The sequence below is a fragment of the Eucyclogobius newberryi genome, unplaced genomic scaffold (genome assembly GCF_026437365.1).
Source record: "Eucyclogobius newberryi isolate DKJ021-1_F unplaced genomic scaffold, fEucNew1.0.hap1 SCAF_15, whole genome shotgun sequence".
NCBI classification, from domain to species: Eukaryota; Metazoa; Chordata; class Actinopteri; order Gobiiformes; family Gobiidae; genus Eucyclogobius; species Eucyclogobius newberryi.
This window is the reverse complement of record NW_027315779.1, coordinates 17,512,677-17,539,361: the sequence shown is the minus strand read 5'-3', so window position 1 is coordinate 17,539,361 and position 26,685 is coordinate 17,512,677. Positions and strand designations below refer to the sequence as shown.

The window sequence follows — 26,685 nt, the reverse complement described above, 5'->3', positions numbered from 1 at the left end:
CTTATTTACAAATACGAAGAGCCTGGATTTTTATCATTCATTCTTGTTCCGTTTTAACCCTCTGTATAAATATGATTCAGTTTTTATACTACTACGACAGCAGCAGCTTAGTAAGTACAATTTACTTATCTGAGTATGTCTCAATCTGCTTTTAACACTCTCTGAGTCCTCTCCCCTCAGACACTTACATCTGGCTCTGAATCCTTCATCCAGCATGTGAGTAGCATTTTAATGCAAGTATCAACGCAAGGAAATAGCTTTGAAATAAGAAATAGAAGGCTCTATAGTATAAATAAGCCAACCATTTCAGCCAGACATTACTGTGTTTGGCTGTAAGACAGTACCAAACACCTCATATCCAATATTTGGTGGTCTGTAATAGCTTTTCATTGTATCGAATAACAGTTCTTTTCAGGGCAAACAAACAGTAAGGGCTTTTGTGAAAGCTATCCATCTGTGGCTTCCTGGTGATGACTTCTCATCAGTGGCTGATGAAGATTTTATTTTTCGCTGTTGCCTCCATCCTACCCCATCCAGACCAGGTTACGCTCCCCTCACTCAGCTCAGCCTCTCAAACGCACATTTCTTTTTGTCTGCGAGTGAGAGGGGAGAGGGTCTGAAAGAGGCATTTTCCCATTGGGTCAGGAATAAATTGAACTTTTTCATGGACAGCAAACACTGATTAGATATTTATGACCAAGGTCAACCTTTCTGATTCCAGCTGGCACAGGCTCTGAGGCATACAGAGTAGAGCATGAACACACATGCCACGTCCACCATGCACACTTCACAATACAAGGCTCTGCATTCAAATACGTTATTTAAAGAAACACAATGCATCTTGTTTCCATGTCTGTAGTTATTTGGTTTAAAAAGTAAAATATTTTTTGTTTCACCTATTTTAATGCCACAAGCTTCGAAGGTTTCTTTATTGCCATGGCTATATCCCTTTGTCTGAGTATGCAATATAACTTATCTTTATAACTTACCCAGTGATTTTGTACAAGAAGGGGTTATTTGCATTAATCCTATGAAAGGGTATTTTTTACCTCAGTATTTACAGATCCAAATATTATTTCAGGAGGTAGCTTGTAAAAATCTAGACATATAATTTTATTTGTTGTTGTCATCCCATTTACAAGTTTCCCTAGTTTGGTTTCCTTTACACCAGGCAGTAGTAGGTGTTGTAATTTACAGCCTCGTATTCTGGAGTACACGGTTAACACAAGCTGAGGACTTATTGTCTCCAAGTATAAAATACAAGTGAAGTAGGAAACATATATATGACAATGAGGTTGATAATGTTTGGTGCTCCACATCGTCACAGTTGTTCGCTCAGATTTCAGAACTGAAGGCTCTCACTGGCCACGCGCTCACACCCTGGATCTCAATATGTCGCCCACAGCTGCTGGGGCCTGAAAAGTGTCCAGCTAATTAACTGCAGGGTCTGCGTTTGTAATAAGAATCATGACAGCAGATGAGCAATGCATCTGCTGCTCTTAAATCTTTCTAATCACACCAGCTCCTCTATAGGCCTTCAACTCACATGGGACAGTTTTTATATAGGCGAGTTTAGGTTTGCAAATCCGAACAGACTATTGAATACTTTAATCATTATGGACCTTTTTCTTGTTCCAATTTGGCATAGGCAATATTCCACCGTAGAAAAAGATTCAAGTGTAGAGATGACTGACCTTTTCTACGATGAGCAATACTGATAAAAATTAATATCTTGATTTTTCTTTTTTAGTATACTATAGAACAATATTCAGACACTATTATGTCAATCTAACAGAAATGTGTCTTTAAATGCATTACTTGAGGTTTAATTATCAGACAAATGGAAAATGTCCCTTATTTGGAGGTTTACAGCATCACTCTCTTCATTTTTAATGCTCATCAGCTCTTTTTGCAGTATTTTTAACTATAAACCATATACTCGAGATTCAGATTTTACATATCTCAAAAACAACCTTCACGATATTATTAACATTTCACTCTATCGCCGAACTCTAATTCAAATTATTCGACTTCCTTGCTTCAAGAATGTTTAATTTAATTGGACCTTTGTGGAATTAACAAGCTTAGTGGTTCTTATCATTATAAATGTATAAGGATTGTATGCAATGCTTGTTTCTCATTAAGTTGTTCACGGCACACACAAAGCGATTGACTCAGAACCGTATATATTCAGTTGTCAGATGAGAATTCAAAGCTGCAATGTGCCAGACAAAGCTCTCTCACTCCTGCTTTATCTATAGTGGATAAATCTAGTACGTTTACATAAAAGTTTCTCTTTCAATATCTTAAGCTGTTACATAAAATAAGGCTTGCATTTTTTTAAAGCCGAAGAATGTCACAGAACTGCGTTGCAGTAGAAAACTTGCCCCCAAAAAAATTGATATTAATTCCATTTAAGACTATATTTTCTTATTGTACATTTGCTCCTATGTGTCGATCGGAAAAAGAACAAGACATAAACAGACACCAGCGTCACAATGCGGCGCCTGCCATAAAGTGTTATTATAGTGGGCCATAAAACCGTCAGACAACTTATGGTCGACTGAATTAAAATGAGTTACAGCTAGACGGCCAAGATGCAGGAGCTGTGCTTTTTATCGCAGATGTTTCTTGACCGTTCTGATTCTTCTGATTGTGGAACCTAACCGTCCTATATTAAAAAAGCATCTATACCTTTGCACATATTACATTCATGGTATGATTTAATGTGTGCATTTGTTATAGCTTTAAATAATAATTGTGTACTGCATGCAGTCATTTTGAAAAATAATAATATGAATTGAAATTGAAAGAAGCTACAGAGGCGTTTATTTCAGCTAAATCAAACACTTAAGGACATCAAATTTGTAGAGATGGGCGATATACATTGAAGAAAGGATATTGTAATGGCTGTTTTGGAGATATGCAACATTAGAAACATACTATTAAAAGGCTGCAAAATAAGCAGTTTGAGATAGAAATAGAAATATATTTGCTGTGTAACAGATTTTTTGGGGGGGAGATTCCTACATTTCTTTTTGTTAAATTGCTGTAATCCCTCATTTGTCCTGGAGTGATCCATTGCAGAAACAAAAGCAAGACAATTTGACTTCCATCCCAAAGTCAATTTCAATCTGAGGAGCTGGTCTTTTGTTCAATTTTACAGTCTTATTATGTTTCATGCGATACTTCAACCCTGAAAAACTATTTACTGGCACATTTCTGTTTGCAATAACAGTGTCTGAATATTGTCATTGACAATATTCATTCAGATATTCATGTTTGTCATGTTCCTGCCATACAGTTCAAGTAGTTACATTGGTCCAATCATTTGAGTGAGATGTTATTGCTTTTCCTGTATTGTTCCACTGTATTGCACTATTAAATTGAGAATTGTCTGATGATGATTTCTGAATTAACTGAAATCATGCAACGTATCCTGTGTTTATATTACTTTTCTGTTGTATTGCAGGTTATCCCAATATTGTGGCAACATACGGCCGTGGGTACACTGGATTCACACCCAGCTACAGTTACCAGTTTCCTGGTAAGTGTCACTTTAAATGTATTAGAACTAATTCTTGCTCCTACTTTGCCACATATAAAGACATGTCAATCACCCCATAATCTGCCACAGACTTCTACATATGTGGCGCTTAAAGATGTTTTGAAAATAACTTTATTTCATCCACGCTTAAACCACCGTGACCAAACAGCTGAAATGAGGCAACTTCTCTGTCTCTCTCTGCTTCATGTATGCAAATTCAAGTGTGAAGAAATAGCGTTTTGTGTATATTTTATCTTATTCCTCTAATGGAAAATGAATTAAGTCATTTTGTGCATAAAAAGTGTTGATTGCGAGAGCAGCCCACTTTAATGAGAGGCGTGCACAGCGGCTGGGCCTGACCAGCTGTACCTACACGGGCGTCCCTGAAATTTCATGCTTTATTTAAGGACTTTCCACATGCTTTGTTTGCTGTGCCAGACATCATTCCCGGCTGCTGATAAGATGGAATGGGAAATGTATGACAGCGCCTCAGATGTGGGTAATATCTTTGTGAAATAGATTCAGGAATGGTAAGATGCCACGTCCAGCTGTGACCACCCACCGATCAAAAATATGATCCATTTCTTCTTGACCACAGTGATGTTTGTTAGCACAAGGAGCCAGCATCTGCCTGTCACACTGCTGAATATACACACAGTATGGGTGTTATGTTGTGTGCTCCTTTTTCATGTGCTGGTTAAAGCAAAACAAATGTTCAAAAACAAAAGCAGCAAAAAGAAGCGTGTTCACATTAATCAAGCCTTGACGTCTCCACACAGTTGAGTAACTGAGAGCGATGAGGCTGAATTTAAAGAGAATGATTCATGTTTCATGTCTTTCTCATAGCAACTATAGGCCTCAGGCAGGATGCACTTGGGGCAATGGGATGTTAGTTTGGGCTAATACCAAGACAACCTCGCTCACATTTTCATGGTGCAGTTTATATTTAAGACAAACATGACTGACATGATTCAACCAACAAGAGAATAAAACATTCCTTTGTGCTTTTATGCTAATCATGCTCCTGTGCTGGGCGATTGTGGCTCAGTGGAGTTGCCGTCTTGTAACCAGAGGGTTTGCTGGTTGATCCTAGGTCAAAACAGTGATACTGTAGTAATGTCCTTAGGCAAGACATTTATCTTGCTTGGGTGAATGTGATGTGTACATCAATGATTAGTAGTAGTAGTTGGGTGTTGGCACTGTCAGTCAGCCGCAGGGCAGCTGTAGTACAGAAGTGGCTTACTATCATCAAGGATGGGAAGTGAATGAATAAGGTGAGGAAACTGGTCGTGTGTAAAACAGGAAATAAATCCAACATCATTATTGGCATTATACCCTCAATGTTTATTTCTTCAATTTAAACAGTTAACACACATATATTTTAAATGTTTACTCTTAGGACAGATTAGCGGCTATCACTTTCCCCAAGGCTAAATGTATGATCTTGTCCATGTTCAACTCAATTTAAAGACTTTGATAAAGCCGTGTGATTAAAACTGCCTCCTCTGGGCGCGCTCAGCTTTTGACTGGGTAATTGGAATTTTTAATGTATGAATCAAATTTCTTGTCCAAATTAAATAACCTTGGGCCAAATATTGACTACAGTCCTTCCTTCACCAAGATTTGTAAAGCATTCCCAATTCCAGATCAAAGACAGTACGCAACTCTCACATAAATAAGTGAGGGCTGCACTGGGCCGGCTGGATACAACAGTTATAAATTGTGGGCAGCACTTCAAGGCTTTTTTACACACAGCAAGCCTCAGGAGTCCAATGTTAGCTGAGTAAAACAGCTTAGGCAATTGTTCAATTGTCAAGATAAAACAGTGATAAAACATTGATCAGTGATGAAACAGTGAATTAAGTCTGAAAACTCAATAAGCCCCGCAGAGAGGAAAAGTAAACTAATGCTGACATGGTGTAACTGCGAGAAGGGAGATATACACAAGCCCAGCCAAAACGGATAAGCCCAGCTTTTACAGTTCCTAGTTAGAGAGCAGCCATCAGCCAAAGAGGTGTAAAACTCTAACTGACAGGCCGACTTCATGGTCCCTGTAGCAGTGCCATTGATTAACACCCGAATTGATCACACGCAATATGTTTCCACGTCTGTTTGTGTGACATTAGCTGCGTGCAGAATGAAGCCATCATAGGCGAGACATCATGACTATTTAATGCACTTTGAGACGAGCTGTATTACTGATGTAAATGAGATCATTGCTCAAAATGAATGTGGCTGTGTGTCAGAGCGTCTCCCAGAAGGACAAACCCAGACACTTTGTAAGAAACACACAGAGATGTGTGTTTGCTTATGACACTTTATGCTGAATATTAAACCTAATACAATTACTACTGTGTTATTCTGCACACTTTCATTAAACAGAACTGGTTTCTGCAGTGTCACTTTCTAGTTTTATTTAATTGGATAGAGACTAAATCTTTTCTCTTTGTACCATTTCAGTAGATATGAGTTACTAATTCACTTATTGTACTTTACTCTTTTTTCTTTTTTTTTGCAACCTTCATCTACTGCAAAACATGCTGTGAAACTATTGTTTATTTAAAACATAGGCAAAAGATAGGAACTGATGGTATATAGATGCTACATTTGCTGTTAATTGAAAAAAATGCACAAAGCCTCCATTAACTTCTAAATATTTTTCCCAGAACTCCCTGCACAAAAGGCAGCTTTTTATTGGTATACTATTCCCTTTATATTTCACTGTATATTTCTTTTACAAATGAAGCCATTATGAGCCCAAATCTCCAGTTGTTCACAAGTGCATAGAACTAATCTCCCTTTGTGTGGGAATCTAATTTAATCTTATGAGTATTTGTGTAGTTTCCAGTCTAATAAAGACAAATGCAAATGCTGTTAAAACTGTGCCATAAAGTGCTTGACAAACAAATGTTTGTCTTTGCTCAGAATTGGCTCTTTACACATTATACTTTTTTACTTGTGTTTTTAGCATTCAGCACGAGGAGCATTTTGATGAGAGTTTCAAACACCATAGTGCACAGTGCATGTGTAGAGACAATCAGGGACACAGTGATGTTTAGTTGATGCAGGCTTGGTGCGGAGGTGGAACAAATGATAAGCAACATGCTACGAAAAAAATTAATAAATCTTGTTTTAGGGCTCATCTCAAGCTGTTTCTTTTTGCAAATATTAAAACAACTTGATTTGTAGTTCTTTTCCTTTATCAGAAACTTTAGGCCTGTGAACAATGTTTTGTTGCAGTTGTCTGTGTCTCACATTACTACCATAGAATGTGCACTGACAGGACTTTGATGGCACTCAGAATGTAGCAGAATAATGTATGCATGCAAATGTGAGCGGTGATATGGGAGCTGATGTGGTTTGTCTTGTTGTCAGTGACAGGTCTCTTGTTTCAGATTGCGACCTTTGGCCTGTTTAGAAGGTGCTTCTTTTATCCCTATGGCTTTTTCCATTCCAATTTCAGCACAGCAAAGCATATGAAGCCCAGTGTTTTGTGATTTACAAATTGAGTTTGCCTTTAACAGTGGTTCATAAAACAGATTACCCGTATCCAGGACAGACACAAACTATAATACAATTTGTCTTCTTGTTGTCAGGTCTCAAATCACCCACAATTGGATTTCACATCATATTTTCATGTTGTCCCATCCAGCTCTGGGTTGTTAATATTGTAATGTCAAGCCATGCCAATTCTAAAAAATATATATTTAGTAATTGCAGATTTAAATAACTGGCTTTCCATATGTTGTACTCTAAGCTTGTTTTGCCTTTCAAAGCTTGATATGCATATATAACACATATAGCATATATGTTTTCCAAGTAAAGAAAGTGTATCAGTGCTTGAACAACATGTAAACACATTTAGTTGTTTTCACCAATTTAACTTGATTTCTGTTTTAATTTCTTTAATCACCACACATCATTGCCAAGGGAAGAACTATTTGTTCTTGTGGCGTTCCAGTGAAAACAACATTAGCATTGCGTTGTATACAGTAGCACTCAGAGATTAGCACACTGTGGATCAGGATGTTAAAAAGGATTTGCTATTACTTAGGCTGGATCTGACAGAATAAACAGATTGAATATATAAGGAATAAAAATGTAAATAGAATAATTGAGTTTACAAAAGTATGATACATTTATCTGATAAGGATCTGATAAGGATATGAAGTTATGTCAAAATCAAAAGTCCTATATAGTCCTATAATCAAATCCTTCAGATACAGCTGAAGTGGAAAACAAAAGTGAGTGAGTTAAAAGCTGTTGAAAAGCTTCTAAGGCTAAGTGTCAAAATAATGTTCTTAAATAAAAAAAATATATATATATATTTATTTAAGTCTGAAAGGAGTAATATGAAAGTCTGAAAGTCTGTCAGAATAATACAATTCTAATTAAATGTATTAGACTTAACAGGTTATCGAGGGAAAGTGAATAGGGGTGTAACAATGCCTCGTGCCACGATGCAGCTCAATTCTCAAACGATACGCATTGTAGATGTGTCTCGATGTGAAATTGACAGACACGCGCTAAAACACAACGTTAAAACGGCACCGCAGACACACGTCAAACTGCTATTGCCTCTTAAACATGCTTGTGTGCACGCAACATGCTCGACACTGCTTTGATGACGCACTGATGAAACGTCCTCTGTGTTTGTGAGAGGAGAGCAGGGCATTAAGCGAGGGCTCAGAGATGGAGACACACACACATACATAGGCTACATTTGTGCAATTCACCTATCATTATTTACATTAATAATAATTAAAAGACTTAAAAGAGGGAAAAATGATATAAAACCTTCATTTTTTTAATAGAAATGTGGTGAATCAAATTGTTCTGAATTGTGAACCAAATCGTGAGGTTCCTGAATCGTTACACCTCTACAGTTAAAAATATCTTAGCTCACTGCTTTATTGGTGTGACATTTTTTAATTTCCCAAAACACACTGTACATTATGAACAGAGCAATTTATTTCATTTTCAATGTTGTTTGTTTTTATATTTAGAATAAAGCATTATATCAAATAATGATATAATGCTTGCTAGGTAAGTCATTTAGCACTTCTGAAAACAGTCAGTCCCAAGCTGATAAGGACAATTACAAAAGTAGTAGAAAAAGCTTCAGTTGTAGTCATCTGGACACCCTTCCTTCTCTGTTCAGTGTTGGGTGTTTCTATCCCTTATGTGTCTGGCCTGTCGGAAAAACTGCAGAGAATTTTTAGACAACACGAAGTCCCTGTTTATTTTAAACCAGAAAACACTTTAAGACAAAAACTGGTTCACCCAAAGGACAAGTTGCCGACTCAAAAACAGAGCAATGTAGTTTATTCGATCCAATGCAGTGAAGAAAGCTGTAAAGAACGTTACATAGGTGAGACAAAACAGCCTCTACACAAGAGGCTTTATCAGCACAGAAGAAATACAAGTTCAGGACCTCAGGGCGCCGTGCATCTCCATCTTGAAGCCTCTAATCACTCGTTTGAAGACGGTGAGGTGAAGGTTTTAAGCAGGGAGAAAAGATGGTTTGAAAGAGGAGTCAAGGAAGCTATTTTTGTTAAAAAAGAAAGACCTTCTTTAAACAGAAATGGAGGGCTAAGGTTTAATCTTCCTGTTATTTATAATGGGTTACTGAACCCCTGGAAAGGTAGAGGACCAGGACATTTAGATGCTAATCAGGTACTCAGGGTGGTTGAGCCAGGGTCTCACAAAGACAAAGAGGATTCTAATAGCCCATTAAGATTCTGAATAGGCTAGCTCGGTAGATACAAGGGGGAAGTTTCTGTTGAAACAAACAACTCTTTCTACTTCAGGAAGGCTCCTCCCAATGGGCGGGTCTTACCACAGAACAGTATTAATATGGGAGTTCTCGACCTAAATTCTTTTATTGACAATGACTCTTGGATGAGAGTCGAAACGTCTATTTTTTCAAATTGAGTCCAGATGACTACAACTGAAGCTTTTCTACTATGGAACACGCCTGGACGAATGAGGGATTACACCGACGACAATTACAAAAGTTATTGTTTCGTGTCGAGACTGTGCCAAGTCGCTAGTTATTATTATTGTTTTGTTTTAATTATATATGGCTTATAGCTACTAGCTACTTGTGTTTTTTTATGCTCTTATGCACGTTTCATCAGAATGATCACTTGCGGGTAGAAACCCCAATAAATGCCTTGAAACACCCTTCTTACAGGGGAAGCGTAAGAAACATTACTGTACATTATTCCTGTTTCCATGCAACAGTCTAATTACCATTAGTTTATAAATGTGCTACTGTATTATTCAAGTTGGAGCGCCCACGGGAACGTCCCAAGATGTGGTTCATTTAAAGCATGAGGTGCTTCATTTGGAGGATGTCACGTGACCAGGCCATTGAACCTAATTTGGAGAAAGTGCAAGGGAACAAAACAGCTGTACAGAGCTTTAAGCGTATTGCTTTTTATACAGAACTGGCTTGAGAATTTTGCTGCTAAAATAGATAGATGTAATGGAGGTGTGCAAGTGCGACGCAGTTTATTCAGTGTAATTTTACCCGCATTATTTCCATCAGCCGCAGTAAATATGAAAGAGCAGAGCGGTTTGGGGAATAGCAGTGTAGTCTGTATTGTGCATGTATTGTGTGAATAAGAAGCCTGGCCATGTGTGAGGCAAATGTAATTAAAAAAGAAAAATAGTAGTATGGCGATGTGCTCTCTTTATGCAGGAGGGAGCATCAATAGCATGTCCTCATATTGTCGCCTCTATTGTTAACCAGCCTCGTATTAGTTATTTTTATCACACACACACAATTGAACATACACACACCAAATTGGCATAGTCATAGAAAGACAAAGATTGCTGTGCGGAGGGTTGGTGAGGGGGGCATAATTTCCGCTGCGCTGTTTCCCTGCACGTCCTGTTGCCGTGCCCCCGGAGCCTCCCCTGGCATAAATGACCATTATGGCTCCATTAGGACCGCTACTAGGAGGTCATTACGGTGGACGCTGAAAAAACCAAGGGGATGAAGACGCTAGTGTGCTCCCATCCGGCCAGAGAGATGCACAGGCTGTGAGTGAGAGCGCGACATAACAGCCATCAGGGTCTGCCGAGTCAGTCTCTCAAAGCAGCAGGACAATAGAGGTAAGTATGATTAAGAGCAGGGAGGGCAGCAGGACGCGAAGATGTGTGAGGATCGAGGACTCCACTTAGAATTATGGTGATGCTAAAGTTAGGTAAATACAAATGTGTAGCTTTCTCTTGAAGTTACAGTATGTGGTGTCCTCAAGTGGGGGGACAGCTTTAGTTCAGCCAATCCAAGCCTTATAGTGACTCAATGTAGCATCTTTCCTAGATGGCAGTGCTTCCTAAAACAGCGGCGTGAACATTTTGAACTATCACTTGTACAGACTTTACAAATTGCAATTTATTAGACTGATTTTTGGAGGGTAGTTTTGCATTTTAAGATTCATTTAACATACCTATCAGTTGTAAAACACATTGTTGAGTCTGTCTGCATTTTCATTTTTGTTTGTTGTCTGTCTGTTTTCTCTGCTCATACACTCAGAGCTCTCTGTGTGGCCCATCTGATGTGTGGGACAGCCCGCTAGTGGTTTCCTGCTCCTGCATCTCTGGCTCCAGCAGCCTTCACTAAGAGAGAACGGCACATTCAATCATAAGAGATAGAGTGGTTTTCAAAAGGCCTAATTCAGCACTGTGTATATTTCTCTTTTTCATGTGGGTAAACAGGATGGAGCTCAGCAGGTAGAGGTAGACTCCAAAGTTTCCTCCGTTTCAGAATATGAGAAGCAGCAGGACAGACTGTTGGTGTTGAACAGGTCCGTATGCACAAGATGAAGTCCTTGAGCACCAAACTGTCTGCATCTGTTCTTGTTTAGCCATGTAGATCCTTTGGTCCTAACTAATATCCTTTGAAATGAATAATTTAGAGTGAACAAATTAATTCTAATTCCAATCCAATCCTCTTTTGGGCCAAAGACTTTGTGGGACAGGAATTATTTAAGAGTGAATGGGGTGAAAAGCAGGCAGGGATATTCTACAAAGTTACAGAGCCAGAAATCTTATCCTACATTGCTGTGGTCTGAACACATAGAGAATTGTTTCGCATACTATTCATTTTAATGCTACTTGTCTTTCACAAATAGCCTCTTTGACCGTATTGTGTATTGTAGTATTTTGCTGTCGGTTTAAATATTGGCACTGGAATGCACGCTACATTGCTACTTATTGAATATTTGAGTGCTGTGTGGGTGTATCTCCAGTGAGCAAAGGTTAGGATGCAAACTTTTCTATCTAGTTAGAGTTGAGAAGTACTTTTGCTACTATTATTTTGTCTACATTATTAGGGTATGTGAAAGATTTAGATTGTACTTTGTTGTTAAAGAATTGGCTTCAAATTACATTTACTTACATGATGTAAATGTAGGCCAACAGACACCGCTTTGCTTTCTCTCTCCGCTGTAACAAGCAGCTAATGGCCACAAATATCTTCAGAGTCCTCTTTAGCTTCATAGACCCCACACTTGGAAGGAATTATCTGTCGGGATGTGGGTCTGCGAGGTGCGTCCTGCCTTCTGCGTCTTCCAGTCATGTTGAAATTCAGGCTAGTGACTCGGTGACCCTTGTATTCCTGCGGGAGACGAGCACAAAGGTACAAGGTGCAGCTGTCCTCCCTGTGTGCGAGATGCAGAGAGAGCGGGCTGCTGACCTCTGTATCTGGTATGATAGGGGAGGTACTCCTTCGGGCTCAGTGAAATGGAGCAGAGCTATTGGAGCATATGCAACTGAGGTCACATGAGCGCACTGGCCTGAAACACCAGTTAGTGTCTTGTGGTTTAGTCCAGAAGTGTTAGCGACATGTTGGCAGCAGAACCATACCTCTTTTCCGAATATAAAGCAGCATTAACAAACATTTTTCCTGTTTATTGCAAAGGTCGCTGTTTGAATCTACATTAAAACCAAATTACATACATCTACTTTGACTCATTTTTGCCTCATGAGCAAGCAGCACAGACATCATGTTCCTAACTAGAGACAGTATTCTCTAATTGAAAGTCTTCTCAACCTGTCAAGCAAACGTCTTTTTCTCCTCTGCATCATTACCTCTCGCACACTCTGCAGTAATTTGGGGGATGAGAATTGCAGTCAACAAAGGCAGACCCAGAGCTTTTTAAAATGTTTGATTCAATAACTTCTTGGCAATGTAACTACAGCAGGTGGAGGGGAAGAAATTAGAGAAAAAACAGAATGAGTGGCCTGAGGCAGTTGCACAGTTTACCTGTGTCAGGGGTGCACGCAACATTGTGTTCAGATCCCAGAGTTCGTGTCTCGCTCATTAGAATCGGAGCTGGAGCGTTGCGGCTATTGGCAGAAACAGGTTGGTATATTGAAGTGGAGTTTCAGGGCCAGACGGTTCTTTAGGTCCCATGATGGTCCGGACGAGCCGAGTGAGCTGTGACCCGCTGAGTGGTCCTAGGGTTGCAGACAGATGGCCCCCCTGATGCCACACTCTGTAATTTGCCAATGCTGATCATTAGCTTGATGGGTCTGTAGAGGACGGGGTGCTTTATCGCCAAACTTCCAGTGGGGTCTCATGAGTAGTGGCATTTTGAGAACCTTGTCCTAATACAAATTAATCTGTTTTCTAAACTAATGGCTATAATTTTATGGTCATTCAGTCAACTTAAATTTATGCTGTTAACATCTTTGTTGGCAGCCTAAAATCAATATATCCCACCGTGTGATACAACCATGGTTTTATATATATATATTAAAAGAAAAAAATGCTGACCTTGAGTTGAAAAACTGCAGCTCTAATTTCCGCCTGCCCCTTTACAGTACGTCACCACCATGCTGACCTATGGATAGCTGTAGTTCAGGATAGCGAGTAGGGGAATGTTTGTTTTTTCCCTTTAGTTATTGCCAAAATGGCTATGCAAAGCTGCTAAATCCTATGTGTATCACAGACCAACGTTTGAGCATCAAGTAAGTAAAGAGCTGTAGGGGTGTTTATCAGGTGTGAGTGAAAAGAGGGATTTTCTGAGGAATCTTGATTGGTGAAGAAAAATATCACTCACAATTTGTACACAAGGCAATTCAAAGTGTTTCACAAAAAAATTCATTCAAATCACAAAGACATGACAGAAAGCACAAAAGGAATTAATATCAGTCATATGCACAGCTAAATAAAACTGTTTTTAGCTTCGACTTGAACATTGTCAGAGTAGAGGCCTGTCTCACATCTTTTAGCTAGAACAGGACTAACCATGTTTAGTTCTGATTCTGGGCACCAGCAGGAGGCCGGTCCCTGAGGTCCTCTGAGTCTGAGATGGTTCATATGGCACTAACATGTCTGAGACGTACTTTGGTGCTAGGCCATGGAGAGACTTTTACACAAGCAGAGCTGCTTTAAAGTCTGAGCCACAGGAGCCAGTGCAGAGACCTGAGAACAGGACTAATGTGATGGTACTTCCTGGTTCTAGTCAGGACCCGAGCAGCAGCGTTCTGGATGTACTGCAGCTGTTTTACAGCTCATTTGTTTTTTAAATGGTAAAAAGCTGCTGATGTTATTGATTTGAGTCCATTACCCCTAGATTTCTAACTTGATTTGTAGGTTTTAGAGGAAGACTCTGGAGGTGACCGCTAACACTTTCTCTTTGTTTCTATGGGCTGAAGACGATGATTTCAGAGAAATGTGTTTTATAATGTACAACATATTTTTAGTTTAGGTTTTATGGGTAGAATCAATTTTAACATGACGTGTATTTTTATTACAACTTCCATAGTCACAGTGGTCAGTGAACAACAAAAAGGCCTTAATTTTACAATGTGTTGTCATATCCGTTTGGTGTGTTGTATGTTTTTGTTTGGCCTTAGTAATTCTTTCATTCTTCAAAGCCAAAAAGAGAGGGGAAGTCATTCTACTATGAGGTTTTGGGCTCTTTGTGTCAGTGACTCAGTGTCTTGGCACATAAGCATCATCCTCATGATTGCACATACAAACTCGGCAGCTCCCCAGGCCACCAGTCCATTCCCAGTGACAGCAGTGACTGTGGCTCTGTGACGTCAGTTGACAGCACTTCATGTCATGCCCCGTCTACTTCTGAGTGCAGTGTTTCTCATGCCTTGTCCCAGACCAGACCCAAACTCAATTAATTGTGCTCTGTGGAACCTTTCAGAGGAAGTGTGTGTTCATTAATAGCTTTTATATTATCTACTAAGGTGCACAGTTTAATGAGTGGCCTTGGTGTGGATAAATGTTATTTGGACTGTCATGTGGTGTTGCTGCAAATTATAAGTGATCAGTTTTTGTTTGGATCCAGTTAAATTTCGATGAGATACCTGAGGAGAAATTAGGGATTTGAATCTAGCTTACTCGTTCCTTGTTCTCTTAAACACTTAACATGTTGCATGTTTTTGGTGCATGCACAGCCAACACACTCATCCCAAACTTTTTAGCTGCATATTTGTTTACTCTGGGTTTGAAGTTAATAGAATGTTTCCCAATAGACAGTGTACAGGGTTTATTTTGTCAAGCATGTGTTGCTTGTACAATATAATCTGGGGAAATGTTGATTGAAAATAATTATTATTTTTCTAAACACAGTCACAGTACAAGCAACTTTATTTTATGTCACACAAGATTTTGACTTGGCCGTTCTCTACCACCTTCGGGGGTGTTTCCCACCTTGACCTTGGGGTTTCCATACTCCGTACAGATGTTTCTGTACCCTATGCCAGCCACTTGGCTATGACGCTCCATGTGTGCTTTCCCTGCCAGCATCTTCCACCCTGCAGTTATGTGCGGGATTGTCTCATGTGCGGGACTGGCCCCCTTTGCACAGCCTACACCTTGGGTCTTGTCTGGTGTGGTAGATCTGGGCCTCTGTTGCTCTGATGCTCAGGACCTGCTCCTGTGCTGCTATGATGAGTGCCTCTGTCCTTCAGACCCGCTCTTTCTAGCTACTGCTAGGTTTTCTTGAAATCAGCCTCTTCAGTTATGTTCCGGTGGTACATCCCATGTGGGCTTGCGTTACCCATTATCTGAGACATTGACTGAGCACGTCATCTGTTGGTGCTTGTCCTTGATGTACTTGTGGATTTTGGATGTTTCATCCTGCATAGTGTCTCTCACACTCACTCGTCTTCTTTTCTTCTTTGGTGTTTTTGGCAGTTGGTATCCATAAAGTGTTACATTACCTCCACCTACTGTAGTTGGCACAAAAAAGCACTCACTAGTCCATGGCCTCCTTCCTTACGGCTAGTGGCTTGTATCAGGGTGCTGGATTTGGGAGGAAACCCTCCATGTATAATGAGAAGCTTTTGTTTTTCTCTTTCTTCCTTTAGCTTTCTTATTATTCCTGCAGGGAATATTGCCCAGGACTTGTTCTTGCCATTTAGCTTCTTAGGACTTACTCGTTGTATGTATTTGGTTGTTGCCGCTTTCCTTGTTGCTTCTTGGAGGTTTCCATTTGCTTGTGGTATATTTGTAACCATCCTCAATGTATGGGATTGTTCCTTATGGGCGTGAGATCCCTTCTGTGTGGACTACTTTCCGTCTATTTGTCACCATCTGAACACACTTCTCAAGAACTGATGACATCCCAATGTCAGATATAGTGTGATGGCAAGCCAACCAGACATTGTGGTGGCAGGAAAAATCAGTTGTAATTGACTTAGCAATACCAAGTGATGGCAACATCAGGTGGCATCTCTCAAATGGCTCTGTGTAAGTGTGTTTCCACCCTTAAAAAATTGTCCATCCATCCATCCATCTTCTGCCGCTTTATCCGGGGCCGGGTCGCGGGGGGAGCAGTCTGAGCAAGGACTCCCAGACTTCCTTCTCCCCAAACACTTCCTCTAACTCCTCCGGGGGGATCCCGAGGCGTTCCCAGGCCAGCCGAGAGACATAGTCTCTCCAGCGTGTCCTGGGTCTTCCCCGGGGCCTCTTCCCGGTGGGACATGCCTGAAACACCTCCCGAGGGAGGCGCCCAGGAGGCATCCGGAACAGATGCCTGAGCCACCTCAGCTGGCTCCTCTCGACGTGGAGGAGCAGCGGCTCTACTCCGAGGAAACTCATTTCGACCGCTTGTATCCGCGATCTTGTTCTTTCGGTCACTACCCAAAGCTCATGACCATAGGTGAGGTCAGAGCGTAGACCGACCGGTAAATAGAGAGCTTTGCCTTTCGGCTCAGCTCCCTCTTCACCACAACGGTCCGATGCAGCGACTGCATCACTGCAGCCGCTGCACCGATCCAACTGTCAATCTCACGCTCCATCCTTCCCTCACTCGTGAACAAGACCCCGAGATACTTGAACTCCTCCACTTGGGGCAAGGACACCCCACCCACCTGAAGAGGGCAAGCCACCTTTTTCCGGTTGAGAACCATGGCCTCGGATTTGGAGGTGCTGATTCTCATCCCAGCCGCTTCACACTCGGCTGCAAACCGTCCCAGTAAATGTTGCAGAATCCAGGAATCCTGTGGTCCCCAAACAGGACACCCTCCGACCCCTGACTGCGCCTAGAAATTCTGTTTCTGAATTATGTAAATGTTAATAAGTAAAGCAGCAAATGTAGATCTGTTTCTAGCTAAGTCTTCAAGCACATATCTGGGTGTTGGTCACCTGGTTATGAGAGCGTTGCGACACCTTTAATCCTGCAGAGGGCACACTGTGCACAGTCTGTTTGGTTTGACTATGCTAGAGACACAATTTAGCTGTTAGCAGCATACTTTTTCATCATGCCCAAAATTTAGCAAGCTGTTAATACTTAAATAATCCTATAAAACACAAACAAGGCTGCTGCCTCTATTTTTGCCAAAATGTAAAGCGGGTTCTCGCAACACTTTTAATGTTTAACAAACATAAACTATCCCTTAGATTTGATAGTGCGCATGTGTTTCTGGGCTTATAGTTAGCCAACATGTCTTGTTTTTTAGCCTGAGCTTCAAACTTTGTATGGTGTAGCGATGTCTGTTTTGCTATGCTTTTCTGGAGGATTGGAGCAAAGCAACCTGTTGGGATCATATGGATTATTTTGGCTTTGTTCATCCCCTGTGTCCGCTCCAGTGCACCTGGAGCCGGTCTGTAGTCCAATGGTCACCTGACTGGTGGGTTTTAATAATCGCTTCATGAGTTTACGCAACTAAATCAGTTTCTACCTTTCAAAATTTGCTTTAACGTTTACGAGCATAAAACAAAATCCACCTTACCAAACGTATACTTTTATATACGCTTCTAAATTAAGGGTTCTAAATACAGTATTTGGCATTTCCACCTGCTGTTATTTATGCTATACTCCAAAATGTGCATTCAAAATAAGCTGATGGAGACGCAGTTTGTGTAAAGATTAAAACAATGTGGTTGTCCAAACTAACGTAAACAAACCACTATCTAAAACTTACACATCAACATGTGTAAGTTTTAGACACAGAAAAGTAGAAGAGTCTCACCTTATTTGGCCATGCCTTAACTCCCCATGAGCTAGCCTAACCCCCCTCGCTCACTAAAGCGGCAGTGGTCTGCGGTGAGTCTGCGGCCTTGGCTCCTGCAGGGAGAAAGATGAGCTGCTGCAAGAGGCAGAGTGGCAACACTAAAGCTCATTATGTTTTGACTGTTGAACCGCGGCTGTAGAAATGAAACTGGTGCTGTCTTGCCGGCTACATGGCAACCATAACTGGACACCGCTGAAAAGCAGCAGGACAAAGGAGGAGGTGTGCGACGCCAGGCCCGGCTGACGAGGGCCCTGCGTGTGTGTGCTCGCTGTCTACTGCCTGTTGTTTTGATACCACCCACAGTCCGACCGCTCCGAGCCCTGCCAGTTAGCTAGTATCTCGCTCTTTACCCGGCTGCCCCCTCCCTTGCCTCTATCCTTCAATCCTGGCCTCCTGCTGACTGCACTAATAGCTCTCCAGTCGCTCACGTCCACCCTTTTGCCTAATGCATGGACCCACAAGTGCAAGTACAGCTATATATGTGAGAATGTTAACTGGCTGCCCGTTTGCCCTTTAACACCAGCCTCCACTTCAGTGAGGGGGTACTGTTAACAGCGCCAATCACTGTGTGTGCGTGTGTGTGTGTGTGTGTGTGTGTGTGTGTGTGTGCGTGCGTGCGTGCGTGCGTGTGTTGTGTGTGCGTGTTGTGTGTGCATGCATGTGTGTTGTGTGTGCATGTGTGTGTGTTGTGTGTGCCAGTCTGGGCTATTTTTGGGTCAAGGAACATTGACCCTACTTGCCTCCTCTATCTGGAACACTAGGATTATGTAACAGAGGGCTGGTTACAATTTAATGAAGTCTGGGTGTTCATCAGCTATAAGACCATGTTTTTAATAGCTCCTGGCAAACCAGCTCTACTGATATTAGTCGCCTAATATGCTGGATTAAAAATTTCACAAAACTATAAATACCAATTACTCCATTTTTATATGATATATTATTACTTTATTTTCGAAGCTATTGTAAAAATATAGTTGAATTCTGACTTGAATCTTCTGCTTAAACTATTGGAATCCTTTAAAATTGCTAACGCAACCCATTGTACTGTTTTTCTACTTATATAAAGATGTACATAATTTGAATTGAATTACATATTTGGATGTGACTTTTTGGTTTTGACTAAGAGTAACTGTATTGAGAAACCAATGATAATGCTAGCTTTCTGTCTATTGGACTGACTGCTGATCATATATCACACCAGGAAAATTGAGCTGGGTAAATTGCCTCATCCTCACTTAATAGTAGGGGACAATGCGGTTGGAGTCCATCTATCTAATCCAAGGTTCAAATGGCACAAATCATACATTTTACTCTGAATTGTGTAAAAAGGGACACTCTCTTTCCTCTTGTGCACAAACCTGAAATTACCCCCTACTGTCGCTCATCTGTCCCATTCACCCACTCCTTAGCACGGGGAGATGACCATTAAAATGCATCAAAAATTAAGGCTGTTTACTTCGACACTAATGAGAGGAGGCTTAAGTAGTCGAGTTTAATTAGAATGATTGGCTCCATGGGGACAGGCCCATAACAAGCGATTCACTCGGAAACCTTTTCATAGTTTGATCTGGAGAGGAGATTGCACTGCGGAGACATGTTGCCTTTTGCTGATCCCAGGTTGGAGCACTGCAGTTAAGTGCACTCAAGCAGACCATTACATAAGCACCACTGCAAGGTCAGACATCTGCGTCCTCCCTGTCGCCTTCCTCTCTCTTAGTCACAAATTGCTAATAGAGCTTCAAACGCTGCACAAAATTGTATGTGGGGATTTTATCTACCCAGGCCCAGCACATTACTAATTAGATCTTTTTTTAGTCTGCTTTTGGGGTTGTGCTGCAAGTTTAGCTCGATTCCCTCTACGCTGGAGCAGTTTCTTCTTACTGAAGTGCATGACAAAGAGCACAAAAGAGGAGGTCGAAAGTGCGGCTACACTTCAATAAAGAGCCTAGTTTGTCCTCTTTGATGCTACGCCGCCATGCACTCAAGCTACAAAGAAACGGCTCTTGTGTCACTGAAAACTGCACTAAGAGACATGGGCTTTTCTCACAGAACACACCTCTGTCAATGTTGGGATGTTATTCAATTAAACCCTTAAAATACATGAAGAAAATCTAATCTAATGTTGTGGCTAAAAACAGTCAATAGCAAACTTGATTAGAGTGATTAATGCTGCTCTTCATTTTTGAATAACCTCGTTGATTGTATGTATTGTATGTTTCTCTGCTTATGTTTTTGTGTCAACTGTCTAGGTTTGTTTTGTAAAAACATATGAATATTTATATTATAAATAAATGTGATCCGCTCACAATACTACAGGATATTTTTGCAGTTCAGTGTTGAGTGTCTTGGAGTATTTGCCCGTGTCCTCAGACCGTTGGACAAGGTCAGTGTCTCAAACTCTGTCACATCTGGTGTTTCAGGTGCACACTGAAAGGCACTGTGTGCAGCTTCATCAGTTTATCATCTGTAGTGCTGCCTTCAAGTACACTCCGCTCTCTGGGGCATCAGGTTTCTGAAGGCACAAAGCTGTCCTAAACTGTGCACGTCTGGATGTGTGCAGCTGATATGAGACAATCATGTTCTCAATCGCGCTTCACTCCATCTTGCACACAGAGCTTCATTTGTGCACTTCTAATTTCTGTGAAGGGAGACATTCCCTGCCGTATATGTCTGTTTTGTCCAGACTGTCTTAAAGAGATCTCCCAGTCAAAACTTTATCAAATATCTTCTAGGCCTTTTCCGTTTACTCCTAAGCTATAAGATGTGTGCGTAATTACTAGCATAAAGCCAGGCTTTGCAATGCTTTCAGCTCAACCCACTTGTGCAATTCACTTTTTCTTTCCCCAATCAGCAGTCTTATTGCTGAACGATCAGAGTGCCAAAAGCGTTCATTACATACAAAAACCCTGCATCTGAAAGAAGAACATTTGCTGTAGGAGAAACGCAAGAGGACGTAAGGACAGAGAATGGCAGAAAAGAACACCACACCTACACAATGATGAAACAGTTCATTTTGAGCCTTCATCTGAAAACATTAATAATAATAATCATAATCATAATGCATCACATTTATATGTGGCTTTTTTGGACACTCAAAGACACTTCCTTCACTGCATTGTTCTATAATTCCACACTCAATGGTGATAAGCTACTATTGTAGCTTTGGAAGTACAATACTATCTTTGGAAGTGAGGCTTTGAATCTGCGCCATCGGACCATCCGACCATCACCAACCATTCACGCACTCACCAGATTCAAACTAGGCAATGGGTGAAGAGTCTTGCCAAAGGACACAATGCCGCTTCACTGTGACAACTGGTGTTCCAGCAGTTTGCATCCAAGTAAGGCAAGGCAAGGCAAGTTTATTTGTAGAGCACATTTCATACACAAGGCAATTCAAAGTGCTTCACACAGCAGGAAAAATGCATTCAAATCACAAAGAAATTACAGAAATACAATAAAATTAACTAAATTAAAAATTATCAATCCAACTGATTTTCTAAACTAATAAAATCACAAACAAAAGAGAAGAGTGCAACGATAAAAATTAACTACAATAAGATTAACTAAATTAAAAATTATCAATCCAACTGATTTTCTAAACTAATAAAATCACAAACAAAAGAGAAGAGTGCAAAGAAAAAATCCTTTCAGTCATATGCGCAGCTAAACAAAACTGTTTTTAGCTTAGATTTGAACATTGTCAGAGTAGAAGCCTGTCTCACATCTTCAGGAAGACTGTTCCAGATTTTAGCTGCATAAAACTGAAACGCAGATTCCCCATGTTTTGTCATGACTCTGGGCACCCGCAGGAGGCCGGTCCCTGAGGTCCTCAGAGTCCGAGATGGTTCATATGGCACTAACATATCCAAGATGTACTTTGGTGCTAGGCCATGGAGAGACTTGTACACAAGCAGAGCTGCTTTAAAGTCTATTCTCTGAGCCACAGGGAGCCAGTGCAGAGACCTGAGAACAGGACTAATGTGATCATACTTCCTGGTTCTAGTCAGGACCTGAGCAGCAGCGTTCTGGATGTACTGCAGCTGTTTTACAGCTCGTTTGGAGAGACCAGTGAGCAGGCCGTTACAGTAGTCTAATCTACTGGAGACAAACGCATGGATAAGTCTCTCTAAATCTGGTTTTGACACTATATTTTTGATTTTGGCAATGTTTTTAGATGGTAAAAAGCTGCTGATGTTATTGATTTGACGTGGCTATTAAAGTTCAAGTCTGAGTCCATTATTACCCCCAGATTTCTAATTTGGTTTGTAGGTTTTAGAGCGAGACTCTGGAGGTGACCGCTAACACTTTCTCTTTGTTTCTGTGGGCCAAAAACGATTATTTCAGTCTTGTCTGAGTTCAGCTGGAGAAAGTTGTTTTGCATCCACAAACTGATCTGTTGGATGCAGTGACAGAGTGAATCTACTGGTCCATAGTCACCTGCCGATAGTGAAACATAGATCTGAGTGTCGTCTGCATAATTGTGATAGGACACATTTTCACTGCGTATCAACCGACCTAACGGCAGCATGTAGAGGTTGAACAGAAGGGGACCCAGGACTGACCCTTGGGGCACTCCACAGGTCAGGGTCATGTGGTCTGAGACACAGCTACCAATTTCAACAAAGTACTTCCTGTCTTCCAGATAGGACCTTAACCAGTTTAGGGCAGTGCCAGTGATGCCCACCCAGTCCTCTAGTCTCTGTAAGAGGATCCCATGATCGACAGTGTCAAAAGCAGCACTCAGATCTAACAGAATTAAGACTGAGGCTTTGCCCGTGTCAGTGTTCAGGCGGATGTCATTTGTCACCTTGACAAGAGCAGTCTCAGTGCTGTGATGAGGTCTAAAACCTGACTGAAAAACATCAAATGAGTTGTTTATTAAGAGGAAATCTGTGAGCTGTTGGTAAACAACCTTTTCAAGGACTTTGCCCCAAAATGGCAGATTAGAGATGGGCCGGTAATGACTCAGTACTGCGGCATCAAGACTGCTCTTCTTTAGGAGAGGCTTTATGACCGCAGTTTTCAAAGACATTGGGAATGTTCCAGATTGAAGCGACATGTTAACTATGTGAGTGAATGGTGCTAACAAACTGTTCAGCACAGACTTTAGAAATTTGGTGGGTAACACATCAAGGCAGCATGTAGATGAACTTAGACTGGTGATGATCTCATGGACAGTTTTGTCAGTTACTGGTGCAAAGTGAGTTAGCTCTAAGTGTCTTGGTGGTTTTAGGGTCATTTTTTGCATTGTGGGATTTATAGCATTTTTAATGCCCTGAACTTTGTCATTAAAGAATAATGCAAACTCATTACACTTGGATGTGGAAATGAGTTCTAACGGCAGCTGAGCTGGAGGGTTTGTTAATCTGTTTACTGTGGCAAACAGGACACGCGAGTTGTTACTGCAGCTTCCAATTATTTCAGAAAAATATCTTTCCCTAGTTCTACATAAGATTAGGTTGTACATGTTCAGCTTTTCTTTGTAAATCTCTTTTTGAACCTGGAGCTTTGACTTGCGCCATTTCCGTTCGGCCCTGCGGCACTCCCTTTTCTGTGCCCTGACCGAATCATCATTTCTCCACGGTGCCTTCTGCTTATTTTTAACCATTTTAGCCTTTATAGGGGCGATGGTGTCCAGAACATTCAAAACACTAGATGTAACAGAGTTCAACAAATCATTTACATTAGAACATGAGACATTTTCAAAGTTTATCATTTCCATAAACAGTGCACCTGTGCCATCACTTATGTGTCTCCTCTGAACAACTGCAGGACCAACCGGAGGTTTGGGAGAAACAGACAGGTCAAAGAAGACACAGAAATGATCAGACAGAGCAACATCGATCACATTAACATTTGAAATATTTACCCCCTTTGTAATTATGAGATCTAGAGTGTGTCCTTTGCTGTGGGTGGGGCCTCTCACATGCTGAGTAAGACTGAAGGTTTCAAGGACAGCATCAAGCTCTTTAGCGTTTCTGTCACAAATATTATCAACATGCACATTGAAATCACCTGTAATGACCAAACCATCAAAGTCTGTGCATACGACTGAAAGCATCTCAGTAAAATCATCAATAAAACTTTGGCAGTGCTGGGGAGGCTTGTATAAAACAATGAAGAGAATGGATGGAGACCGTTTTAGCTCCATTTTAAAGGATACATACTCAAATGATGAAAACACCCCAAAAGACAACCTGCGGGTAATTATTTCATCTCTAAAGACAGCACAGACTCCACCCCCTTTTTTGTTTTCTCGTGTTTCAGATTCAAACTTAAAGTTGGGTGGAGCAGATTCTATCAGAACTACATTTCCTGTGTTTTTGTCAAGCCATGTTTCAATTAAAAACATAAAATCAAGATTATAAGAAGAAATACAATTATTAATTAAGAGAGATTTGTTACATAAGGATCTGACATTTAGCACAGCAAGTTTCAGACTAGTTTCAGTGAGACTGGGCTTTATCTTTTCACAGGGAATATGAATCACATTTCTCAGATTGGGCCTGACACGCATTTTGTTTTTCCATCTGTGTGATGATGTGACTACAGAAATAGCACTAGGGGGGGCTCTTTTTACATAGGGCCCCGGGTTGGTTTGATTTTTAATGTGACAATAAGTCCCGGCAACGCTGAGACCCAGTGCATCCTAGCTATGGGAGATACCAGGTGAAAGGCGAGGTTGGATGGGTGGTGGGGCTTTTGTAGCCAAGGAGAGTTTGGGACCAGGTGAGAGGCGAGGGGGGATGGGTGGTGGGGCTTTTGTTGGTGTAGTCGGCATAGCCCTTGCTATATTGGGCGTGAGTGGAGCCATCTTAATGCCTGATTTGATCAGACTTTCAAAATGGCTGGGAAGGCCCATGGGTGAGAGTGGAGATGAGAAGGAGAATGATGAATCTTTAGTGGGAGTAGATGTTGCAGGGGGAACCCAGGGCTGGTGTGAAGGCAGGGGCGATGACAAGGATGTTGTTGGGCTTGTCACAGATGGGTCCAAGGCCTTTGAAGATTGTTCCTTTGCTGGAGGCGGTGGAGGTGAATGTGGAGCAGCTGGAGCTGAATCCTTTGCTGGTGGTGGTGGAGCAGCTGCTGATGAATCCTTTGGTGGAGGCTGAGGTTGTGGTGCTTTTGATGTTGAAACATTGGCTCGGTCTCTAGCTGATGGAGCAGGAATTCTTCTCTCATTCCTCTCTTCTCTAACTATCTGCTCAGGACCCTGTCCAGGCCCAGTCCAATGCCTCAGAGCGTGGAGCAGGTTCTCTGTCAGCACCCTCACTCCACCTCTGCATAGGTGGGGGCCATTTCTCTTAAACAGGTCCTCTCGTTTCCAGAATAGATAGAAGTTCTCAATATAGTGCAGTCCTCTCGGGGAACACTCTTTGGACAGCCATGTGTTCAGCTGAAGAAGCCGGCTAAACTTGTTTATCCTCCTGTCGATGTTTGGAAGAGGTCCACTTATGAATGTTTTGATTTCCATTTTATCAAGCACGTCGAATAACTTCAAGAAGTCTTTTTTCAAAACTTCAGTCTGTTTCCGCCGCATGTCCACTGCACCCACGTGCACAATCAGCTGTTTAGCTCCTCCATGCTTAGCCATAATATTTGGAAGGAGTGACGTTATCTCAGAAACAGTACTGAAAAAGTACTGACCAGGCCCTGTCCTGTTTAGCTTCCAAGAGCTTTGAGATCAGGCATGAACGAGAAGGTATGGCCTCAATAATTTAAAGTAATTTTAGGATGAAATGTGAACTGCTGTTGAAAGACACACGGGAGATTGTTCTCTCATAATCACACACAACAACTAAGTTTGTTTCCTCCCTTCACGATGTGGTACAACACATTAAGTTGTATTATGCTTCTTAGTATCTATGTATGTAGAGTGATCCAGCTGCTGTTCATTTACTGATGTGTCCTCTCAGTGTGACCTTTGAAGAGTGTTCAGAAAATCCAAAGGCCTTAAATAAAGCAGACATTCATGTGGCAACATTAATTTAAATGACGGACAAGCCACTGAGCTCCGTTAATGAAGTTATGCTTACTGTGATTAGGGCTTTAATGCCTGTACGATAACCTGGTTAAGGTGTTTACATGCCAGTTGCAATAATGGCAGTATTGCATTAGTCCCAATGTAATTGAATTAGAGGTGTGCATGTAAATGGCAGCTCTCACACTGCTGCACAGGCCTTTGAGCTGGCTGCACTGTGGGTCTGCACTGATCACAGGAGAGGTGAAACAGGAACGTGCAACAGTTCATATGAAAGCCACCTGGCTCTCCTCTGCTCTGTGATTTATGCCTTTGATAACAACAAGCCAGAGATGCTTTCAACAACAACAAAGTAGCTCTGAAGGATGATGACAATGGGACACTTGTCAGTCTGGAGATGAAAAGATGTCTTGCTAGGTGGCTCTTGCTATTGTAACTTTGATATTTCTTTGTTTATTTGTCCCTATGTGTGTCTATATCTTATCAAAGGTTATTGATGAAGCAGAATGTGAAGTGGAGTCACTTCTCCATCTTGGCTTCTGTGTGAGATGGCAGTGTGACTCACTGCTCATAACATCTGCTTTGACTTATCGAGATGCTTATTTCCGCTGCATATTCTTCCTCTGTCAAATTGACAGCTAAATGACAAACAGCTTAGAAT

General features: G+C 41.2%; 1 protein-coding gene across 18 annotated transcripts in view; it reads left to right on the top strand.

The window, feature by feature from the left end:
* The window catches only part of msi2b (musashi RNA-binding protein 2b), a 293,043-nt gene that overhangs the window by 222,249 nt on the left and 44,109 nt on the right, over positions 1 to 26,685 (top strand). For all 18 annotated transcript variants that reach the window (XM_072446482.1, XM_072446479.1, XM_072446469.1 and 15 more), the window contains exon 10: positions 3,473 to 3,547. In XM_072446482.1, coding sequence (XP_072302583.1) covers positions 3,473 to 3,547 — 75 coding nt within the window. The remainder of the gene's footprint in view (positions 1 to 3,472; positions 3,548 to 26,685) is intronic.